Below are 10,147 nucleotides of genomic sequence, written 5' to 3'. Positions count from 1 at the left end.
GTATTTAGCCACAATTTTACCTTTGCACCACTATCCAGCTCTTTGTGTAGATCCAGATTTTGTGCTAATATCGTTTACCTTCTGCCTGCAGAACTTCCTCTAACATATTTTGTAGGGCACATCCACTCTATGATTCTCTCACCTTTTTGTTTGTTGAGGAGTTTGCTTGAATGTTTTCATTTCACCTTAATTTTTTTTTTAAGATTGATTTATTTATTTATACAAGCACTGGGTACAGTCAGAAGCGCGGGAGGGTGAGAGAATTCACCAGAGCCAGAGCAGGGAACAGAACAGGCAGACTGACCAAATACACTGCTGAGGGGGAGCAGCGGGTGTGGCAGGAGAGGTCTGTCACACCATGTGAGACCTTCGCCGGTGGCCGGGGATTGAACCGGCGCTGCAGAGGCTGCGGGCAGCTTCGCAGCCCAGCGCTCAACCGCTGCGCCACCAGGGGAGGCCCTCACCTTAATTTTTAAAAGGCATGTGTGCTAAGTAAAGACTCTAGGCTGCATAGATTCTGATCAGCAAACCTTCTGCTGTTCTGTTTGTTCCTTGTATGTAATGTGTCTTTTTGACTTTTGTTTTCTGCCAGGATATCACTGTTGGTGTTTCAGTCACTCTTCCCAGTAGTTAAACTTGCTGCAGTTGTCTTATTACTGCAGTTACTTTAATGCAACATAGCCTTCCGGTTCAGGCTGCAAGTTATAGGACCAATATCCAAAAATCAATGGTATTTCTCTACACTAGCAATGAATAATCCACATGCGTAATTTAGACAATAATCACAGTTACAGTAGACTCAAAACTATAATAAACTCGGCAATTAATTTAACCAAGGATGTAAAGAAGATACACACAGTTGAACTACAAAACACAGTTCAAGTACATGAAAGCAAACTTAAACAAATGAAAAGCCACCATGTGTTCATGGACTGTGAGTCTTAATATTGTTAAGATGGCAATATCCCCAAATTGATCCATACTTTCAGTGCAGTCTTTCCCCCCCCCCCAGATCAGCTGGCAGTTTTTGGGAATTGAGAGAGGCCGATCGTAACATTCAACCAGAAATTCCATCTCCCAGACATGCAAGCAGAGGACTAGAGATCAACAGAGGCAGGGCCAGGTTTTAGTTCTCAGTGTGCCGGGCTCCTCACCGCCATTGGGTTTGGCCGTAACCAGAGCTGTTAAGTGGCTGCAAAAACACATGCCCTCCCCCTGTTTGCCTCTCAATGCTTGATATGTGGAAAACGGAATGGGACTGGGAGAGACATAATTCGGGGGTGATTGCAAAAGTCCCTCTGGAGAAGTTTCTCCCTGCAGGGGAACCCGAGAGGTTCAGTCCTGCTGGCTGTTAGCTCTGAGACAAGCCATTCATGCCAAGGACCCCAGGGCTGCTACTTGACTGTTGCACCTCCGAGGACAGACACAGGCCAGCAGGATGCCTTTGCCCTCCAGCACCTGCATTGCCCAGGCAGACATGGTGTTGGGCAGTGGTGATTATCCAGCCATGGAACATCTGCATCTCAGCGACTGAAACACAAGCCAAGTGCGTGCAAAGACTGGCTTTGGAGTCAGGCAGCACTGGGGTATGATTCCCACATCGCCCTTCACTCCATCAGCAACCTAATCTCTTTGGACTTGTTCCTTGTCTAATGAAGGCGGAGGCTGACACTTCCCTCTCTGGCTCTTTGGGGACTAATATTGCCTGTGCCAGCACCTTAGACCATCCACAGCGAGGTTCACGAAGAGCCATGCACACTGACCTGGTTTAGGGGCACACCACTGTGAAGCCACACCAGGGCAGCTGGGAGTTGAGAGGGCCCTCTGACGGGGACTTGGGGTTGGGAGGTGGTGATGGGACCAGGGCCATGTCCCCTTTTTTCTTTCATTGTTCACGTGTCCAAGGCACACACTTGCTGTCACACTTGGGTGCGTGCTGCTCGGTGGAGTGACAGTACTAGGGTGTGATCATCACAGTGGAGCCTATCGCAGGTAGAAAAACAGTGGGTTGGTGCTCTGCAGTGGCTGTCATAGGAACAGACAGAGTTTCCGCCAGGGGTGTATAGCACCTGGTGGGCACCCCTAAGGAGGTGCACCCCTAAGGAGGCACTGCCAGATTCCCTTGAAGGATCCCCACAGTGAGCACACAGCTGATCCGTACCTCCCCGATGAACACAGGGAATATTAAACTAAACCTCTCACAAGAGGTGGACCAATTAGTGTGCTTTCTCTTGTCCTAACAGGCAACTCAGATTGTGAAGTTATCATGAAATATTAACTCATGAAAACAAAGTCCATAGAGCGCTCCAGGCATGCCAGGGCCCCTGGGAGTAATGGACTGGGTCAGAGATTCTGTCAAGTGACAGATTCTTTCCATCTTTCTACTCAGGCCTCTTCAGTGGGAGTCAGGATCAAGTAAAGTATGACCGTTTCTGCCACGATTCCGGACTCCATATTGAAACCAACAGACGGTCCTTATAAAATGAGGAGAGCTCTTCTCTTTGCTGTGCGTAATCCTATTCTAAACAAGGAGGCCTTCCCACAAAAGCTCTGCTGTCAGATTGCATTTCCAGTCAGTTCATTGTGAACCAGAAGACAATGGGGACTTTATAATGAAATTTCTATAACATTCCAATCCATAAAAATACCTCATCTGTTAACTGTGCCTTTTCATCCAGGTGCTCCTTTGGTGAAGTGGAAATTGCTCTGCCGAAGCTGACAGCTGAATCTGTCGGAATCGTGGATGTGAAGTATAGGCCAGATAGGGGGGAGCGGTATGCTTGAAGTGAGAATCAGAAAGGGGAGCACATGAGCGCACTGGCCATCTGGTGGACAGAAAGCGGTTTAGGTTGCTTGGCAGATGGCGAAGCATTGGTGCAGCCAGAGGGGGTCTGCTGAGTATGAGGCACTGGGGACAGGCAGGCCTGCTGTGCCTAGTCCAGGAGGCTGGCCTTTTGTCTTAAGAACAGCGAGTAGCTCATGCACTTCGGAGCAGGGTGTCATGACCACATTAGCATTTAAGGAAGATCCCTCGGGTACTGCAATAGAGAACTCACGGGCACGGGTCAGGATTGCTAGTCTAGTGGTTGTCAAGGAGCAAAGGGGTTGACTTGGATGATGGAACCGACTGGAGATGGAGAGAAGTGCCAAGTCGAGGCAGTAATCAAAGGATGGCTTTAAGGACCTCTGGACTACGAAGCTGGATAGAAGGTTGCCTTTGGCTGTGTTAGGCAACACCACAGCAGGTGCAGATGTGTGGGGAGCCTGTTGGATGTGCTCATCTTTGCACACATTGACTGTTCCTTGCCTGTGCACTAGGGGGAGCTCACCCAACCTCCATGCTAGGAGGCCTCTTTGTTGAAAGGAGAATGATAGTAATGATTAGGAAAAATGACTGCTTTCTTTTCCATTCATCTTGTCTAGGAGGGTGTTCATTTTATACAGCAAAGTGCTGTTTTACTGTCAGGTGCTGCCTAGGTAAAATGGGAATCTCTCTACTTAGCCATATGTCTGCTTAACTTTCCACATCAGCCTAGTAAATTTGCAGCGTACAGCATGCTTTGTGAACGCTGAAGGAAAAATAAGGAAATATAAAAACTCCAAGTCCCAAGCCTTTACTATCACACGTGTACAGGATGCTAGCCCATTTGGCTGGACTCTCAGAGAAGTAGCCTCACTTCAGACCCTGGTCTTCCTTCTATAGCCACTCACTCCTCCTGGGGCTGAGGGTGGGGCTCTTGGGGCCTAGCTTCTCTAAATCTTCTCTGAAGTCATCTGCAGTGGCCTGGAGGTTGTCTAGCTCTTGCTGAGTGCAGTCTGCCTGTGGGACCATCAGTTGGTGCAGACGGTCTCTATTTGGAGATGACCTGCTCATCTCCAATAGAGCAGGTAAGTGGGTCTGGAAACCATCTGTGTGCGGCTTCACAGCCGGGAGGTGAGGAAGCCACAGATCGCTAGATCTGAATCAAGGACTTATTCCTTGTGTGACTTTGGGCTGTTTCCTTACTTAACCTCGCTATGGCTCAGTTTCCTCATTTGTGAGATGGTGATGATGATTATGTTTTTGCTTCCTTCATGTTGGCCTTCCTTCATGTTGGAAACTCTACCTTTTGATAACTAGAAAGTGCTGTTCAAATGTTGATGACTTCAAGGTGAAAAGGGAATTAATTGTGCTTTTACTGAAACCTGCTTGCACGGGCATGAAAGGTGCTTTGTTTGTTTTTAACACGTTGACGATGTTGAAGCTCGCCTTAGCCCTGAAAAAGGCCATGCTAGAGAAATCTCTGCAGCTTTTGTATCCTGCAAGTGGCTCACTGAGGTGGACCACCTTTTCCTCTTGGGACTTCATAAGTTTGCTATGCACACTCTTCATCCCTCCCATAGGTCTCTGGGAAGACTCCCGGTTTTCCTGCTACCAGGGCTAACACAGAGCCTCTAACTCCTTCTCTGTTCTTTGTCTCAAAAACAGTAAGTGAACTTAAAGTCTGCCCTCCTGAAGGTAGCCAGATGCAGATAAACATTTTCTGTTGCGCTGACCGAGACATCCCCTAGATGCAGAAACAGCCCCGCTGCCTCAGTCTCCCCACCATAACGGCCTGCCAATTCCCTATGCACTGAAAGTCTACACCACCTGCTGGGACTCTGCTTTTCAGATGGTAGGGGGTGCGCTCCTGGTGCATTGGTCATGTTCTGTGTGACTTTGAATTCGGTCTTTGCCAGTGTGCATGTGTCGCCTGTGCAAACGCGAGTGTCGAGGAAACAAGCTCGATCACAGGCCTTTATTTCCTCTCCCGCGTGCACGGACCGGGGAAACACCCGGGCTGTTCCGCAGGAAGCCGATCTGGCACCGCGCTCCGGGTCTCCTCTGTGGCGTCATCTCCAGCGCCGGAAACGCTTCTTGAGTCCTCAGGCCGCTCTCCTCCGGCCCGTCGGTCCGCTGCCCCTGCCCCTGGGCAGGGCTCTCTGGGTGGGACAACCCGGGGTGCGGCGTCCTGCTGCCCGCAACCGGGAGCCCGCTTTTGTCCAGAGTCTGGGCATCCGCACCCTGCAGTCGAGGGAGGGACCACCCTGTTACAGGAGGACAAAGGCTCCGCTCCTCTGAGCGGCCTTTCCCTGTGACGTGCGCCCCGCTCTCGGCTGGGGCGGGGGGCTCTCTAGCACGCGGGGAGGAGCGGCCTCTCGGTGGTCTTAACCCCTCTATTTCCAGGGACCGCACTCCACCCCCTGGCCCGAGGCTGGGAGGCTGAGCGCTGGTAGCTTCTGGGACCCCGACCCCCAGAAGCTGGTGCGATCCAGAGAGAGCGCGTCTCCCGGAACCGGCCGGGTGGGGTTCCCTGTCGGAGCATGGAGTCCACCATGACCTGCCATGGTGTCTGAGGGAAAGACTGTTAATACTTCAGTATGGGATTGCCTTCGACCCTGTGTATGGCGCGTTTCTCCTCTAGGTGGTTTGCCGTTTGTGTGCTTGAGAATGACAGTAGTGCAACTCCCTACGCCTTTGGTAGACACCCAGCATATAATTGGGCTACAGCTATTATTCTTCAGCAGTTTGGAAACTTCACCTTTCTGCCACCTCTCCTCCCACTCCCCAAAAACATATCCACCACCTCCAAAAGCACCTGCAAAACTTTACGTTTATCCCTTAATCTCCTTGTCGCTCCCACATGTGCCTACATTTGTGCCTGGGCATGTGTTAAGAATTCATAGCAGGAGATCTAACCTCTTATCAAATCTTGTTATACTTTCCTTTACGTAATGTATTTTGACATGAAGAGTGGGATGCCTAAAGTTTTGTTCTTTCAAGGTTGCCTTGGCTCTTCTGGGTCTTTTGTTCTCCAGTGTCTCTGTGTGTGTGTGTGTGTGTGTGTGTGTGTGTGTGTGTGTGTGTGTGTGTACGCACGTTCCCCCCCACCCCCACCCCCAGCCTGAGCACATGGTGTGTTAACTACAGGCACTGTACAAAAGACTCTAGGTGTTATTTCTCAGGTGTAACTGAGCTTTATGCTCGTTGAACAACAGTCCCGGATTTCCCCTCTAGCATAGGGAAACAGAACCACCATCCTCTTTTCTGCTTCTATAAATGCAACAGTTTGGTAACCTCCTATCAGTAGAATCATGTAGTAGCTAGTAGCTGTCCTTTCTGCCTGACTTACTTCACTCAGCTTAGTGTCTCCCAGAGGGATCCATGCTGTCACACGTGGTAGGTTTTCCTTCCCTACTCTGAGTAATATCTCCTTGTACATGTCTTTTCCATTCTTCATGGGTTGACACTAGGGTGGTTTCCATCAGCTTGACTCTTGACTCTTGAGAATAATGCTGCTCGAAGCAGGAGTGCAGCCGTTTCCTTGACATTATGATTTCAGTTCACTGGCTATATCCCCAGGGCTGGGAAGCTGGATCATAGACTCCTTCTAACTTAAATGTTTTGAGAAACCTCTGTAGTGTTTTCCATTGTGGCCCCAGCATTTTGCATTCCCAACACAGTGCAGGAGGGTTCAGTTTCTCCAGGTCCTCACCAGCACTTGGTATATTTTGTTTGTTTGCTTTTGGTATTTGCCACCCCAGTATGTGTGAGGTGATATGTGTGAGGTGATACCTCGGTGTGGTTTTGATTTGTTTCTCCCTGATGAGTAGTGATGTTGAGCACCTTTTCATACATCTGTTGGCCATTTGTATGTGGTCTTTGGAGAAATGGCTCCTCCAATCCTTTGCCCAGTTTTAATCGACTTCTTTGTGTGCTCGCTATTGAGTTATAGAAGTTTCTCTCTCTCTTTTTTTAAATATTTATTTAAATTTATGCACACAAGAGCTGGGGTACAGGCCAGAGGTGTGGGGGTGAGAGGATTCACCAGAGACAGAGTGGTAAACAGAACAGGCAGACTGACTGAAATACACTGCTGAGGGGAGCAGCGGGCGAGACAGGAGAGGTCTGCTGCACCAGGCTGGGGATCAAACTCGTGCTGCAGAGGCTGTGGATAACATCCCAGTGCTGTGCTTAACCCCTTGTGCCACCAGGGAGACTCTAGAAGTTTCTTACATATTTTGAAGGTTAATTCTTTTTTTTTTTTAAGATTTATTTATTTATACGAGAACCGGGGTACAGGCCAGATGCGCGGGAGGGTGAGAGGATTCACCAGAGACAGAGCAGGGAACAAAACAGGCAGACTGACGAAGTACACTGCTGAGGGGAGCAGCAGGCGAGACAGCGGTCTGCCGTGCCATGTGGGTCCCCCCCCCGCCCCCCCGGCTGGCCAGGATTGAACCCGCGCTGCAGAGGCTGTGGACAGCTTCACAGTGCGGCGCTCAACCGCCTGTGCCACCAGGGAGGCCCTTGAAGGTTAATTCTTTATCATACCTGATATATGATATCAGATATCTCCTGACATTCTGTAGGTCACCTTTCTACTCAGTCCCCCCTTCACTTCCTTCTCTGCAGGAGCTTTGTGGTTTGATGGATTCCCACTATTTGTACTTTCGTTGTCTGTGCTTTTGGTGAGACTTCAAGGAAATCATTGCCAAGGCCAATATCACCAGCCTGCCCTCTGTTTTCTTCGAGGAGTTTTACAATTTCAGCTCTTATGTTTCATCTTTAATTAATTTTGTGTTGACGTGTGTGTGTGTGTGTGTGTGTGTGTGTGTGTGTGTGTGTATAGTGGGTGAGTATGATGTAAATTAGGCGTCCAGTTTCATCTTTGCATGTGTATATCCAGGTCTCCCGGCCCCACTTCCTCAGTACACTGTCCTCTCCCCATTATGTATTTTGGGTATTGTTGTGAAAGATAAGTGCCATGCTGATTTTTAGTTACTGTGGTTTTGGAATAGATGAAGTATGATGCCTCCAGTTTTGCTCTTCTTTCTCAAGGTTGCCTTGACTCTCTTTGACTTTTGATCTTCCCTATGAATTTTAGAATGGACTTTGATTATTTTGCAAACCTTATTGGAAATTTGGTGAGAACAGCATGGACCTGCCATTTTCCTGCTGAATCTTTTAAATAGGGCCTTGTGTTGATTACTCAGTTATCCTTTAAATCTGTGGATTGCATTGGTTGATTTGCCATTATGGAACCATGTTAGTGTTACTGGGCTAACACAGTTATTCAAGGTGAATTATTCTTCTAGAAGGTTACTGGATTCAAACTACTAGAATTGTGTGGAGGATTTTTTCGCTTAGGATGAAAAGGAATTTTTCTTTGCAGTTAGCTTTTCATGGTACCAGTGAAAGGCTAGCCTCATAAAATCCATTGCAGATGTTCCTTCCATTTCTGTTTTCTGGAGAAATTGTGTAGAATTTGTGATTTTTCTCTCCACATATGGTAAAATACTCTCATGGCAGTATCTCAGCAGTGAGATTTCCCCCCTAGATTTTCCGTAAAAGATAATGGACTGTGCATACAAACTCCCCTGAGTGAGTTTTGGTAGTTTGTGGTTTTTGAGTAATTTGTCCCTGTCTTCTCCCCTGTTGATTTTTATGTATGTATAGATGGGTGTGACTGTATTGTTTCCATACGGTCCCTTTTGTGTTTGCTGAGCCTAAGACCCACGTTTTCGTCTCATTGAGTCTCTCTCTTATTTTCTTTTCCCTGTAAGAAATTTCATTGATTTTCTGTTCTTTTAAGTAAAGTAAATCCTTAGTTATATGTTCTGGGAAGTTTGGTTTCTGTGGGCCTGAGCAGCCTTTCAGACTGGAGGAAAAGCCAGTGAGGATGAAGGTGAAGAGTCAAAAGGGCAAGTCACCTTTCTGGAAATACCCAGAAGGTGCCACTTGCCAACTTTTTAGAGTATCGGAGGGCTTGCGAGAGAGCAGGTATTAGTCACACGTTGGTTTTCTGTTTAAATTATGCTTGAGAATAAAAGCTTGTTGAACGTCGCCTGAAAATGAGCACGTTTTACTACATGCAGCATATCAAACTGACCTTACACGTCGTGGACGCGGTAACTGACATTTTTCTGAAACCCAGATTATGTGCCACGAGCTGTCCGAGCTCGAGCCATATCACCTCACGTAACTTACAGCGCAGGCCTAGGAGACAGGCCCCATCGTTATCCCCACTCGGCACATAGGAAAGGGAGGCACAGAAAGTTAAGTAAGGTGAATGACTAACTGGATTTTCTCTGATCTCTTATCACCATCTGTTGCAGTCTGTTTTTTCATCGAACGCGTCCTTGCCACCTTGAATTTCTTGGAGAACCTCCACCTTCACCTTCTCGGCTGGACCCAAGGGTCAGCTGGCTTTTCCACCACAGCCTGGGCCTCCATGGATCCAGTCGAGAAACCTAACTCAGTGTTGATTTCTGAACCTTCCCCGATGACCTCTGAGGACTCCTCACGGGACGTACCGGCAGCCTCCCATCCTTCCTTCCCAGAAATGCTGATGATGGGCCTCAGAGACCTGAACCCCGGGCCTGGCACCCCCTTCGCCGCTGCCACTCTGCCGGAGGGGCTGCTCCAGCAGCGGTACCGAGATGAGCAAGCCCTACAAGAGCGGTGGTGGGGAAAGGCAGCTTCTCCCCAGAGGAAGAAAACCTTCCTGGGGCACCTGAGGCAGACGCACCTGGATCACGTGGCACCTTATCGGGTTGATAGGGAAGCCAGGATCTTTTCCCCAAGCCATCGAGATCAGAAAAGATTCAGATGTGAATGTCGATACTGCCAGCGACAGAGGCCGAATATTTCTGGGATGCCTGCTGACAGGAGTGGGGCCCCACACCCCTCCTCCTGGGAAACACTAGTCCAAGGCCTCAGTGGCTTGACCCTCAGCCTGGGCACCACCCGGCCCGGCCTTCTGCCGGAAGCTGCCTGCCAGCAGCAGGAGCCACAGGAGAAGCTGCAACTAGAGATGCAGCAGGAAAGCAAAAGGATGTTTCAGAGGCTCCTAAAACAGTGGTTAAAAGAAAACTGAGACTCGCAGCGTCGCGTGAGGAAGCTCTGAACGGAGTCGGACATGGATGCTGGTTTGCCGCATCCGGGTGTGGGTTTCCTAGGGGACCAAACAGTGAGCCGGAGTCAGAGGAGGCGCCAGAGCAGACCGAGGACTGGGAAGCCTGTCAGCGTGAGACTCGATCCCACGAAGGTCCTGGACTTTCCCGCCTGGAATTTCTGCATCACTCTGGTACATTCTGTGGCAAGGGACACTGTCCCAGAGGCCCT

General features: G+C 49.1%; 1 protein-coding gene across 1 annotated transcript; it reads left to right on the top strand.

Annotated features, from left to right (window-relative positions):
- Positions 1–9,254: 9,254 nt before the first annotated feature.
- On the top strand, positions 9,255–9,899 carry FAM156A (family with sequence similarity 156 member A; the record flags this gene model as incomplete). The annotated part of the gene is made up of 1 exon (XM_084258823.1): positions 9,255–9,899. The coding sequence occupies one exon, from the start codon at positions 9,255–9,257 to the stop codon at positions 9,897–9,899; it is 645 nt and encodes a 214-aa protein (XP_084114949.1).
- Positions 9,900–10,147: the final 248 nt, after the last annotated feature.

Source organism: Talpa europaea (assembly GCF_964194135.1).
Source record: "Talpa europaea genome assembly, chromosome: X".
In the NCBI taxonomy this organism is placed as follows: domain Eukaryota; kingdom Metazoa; phylum Chordata; class Mammalia; order Eulipotyphla; family Talpidae; genus Talpa; species Talpa europaea.
Note: the sequence above shows the minus strand (reverse complement) of the source record. Positions and strands in the feature narration are given on the sequence as shown.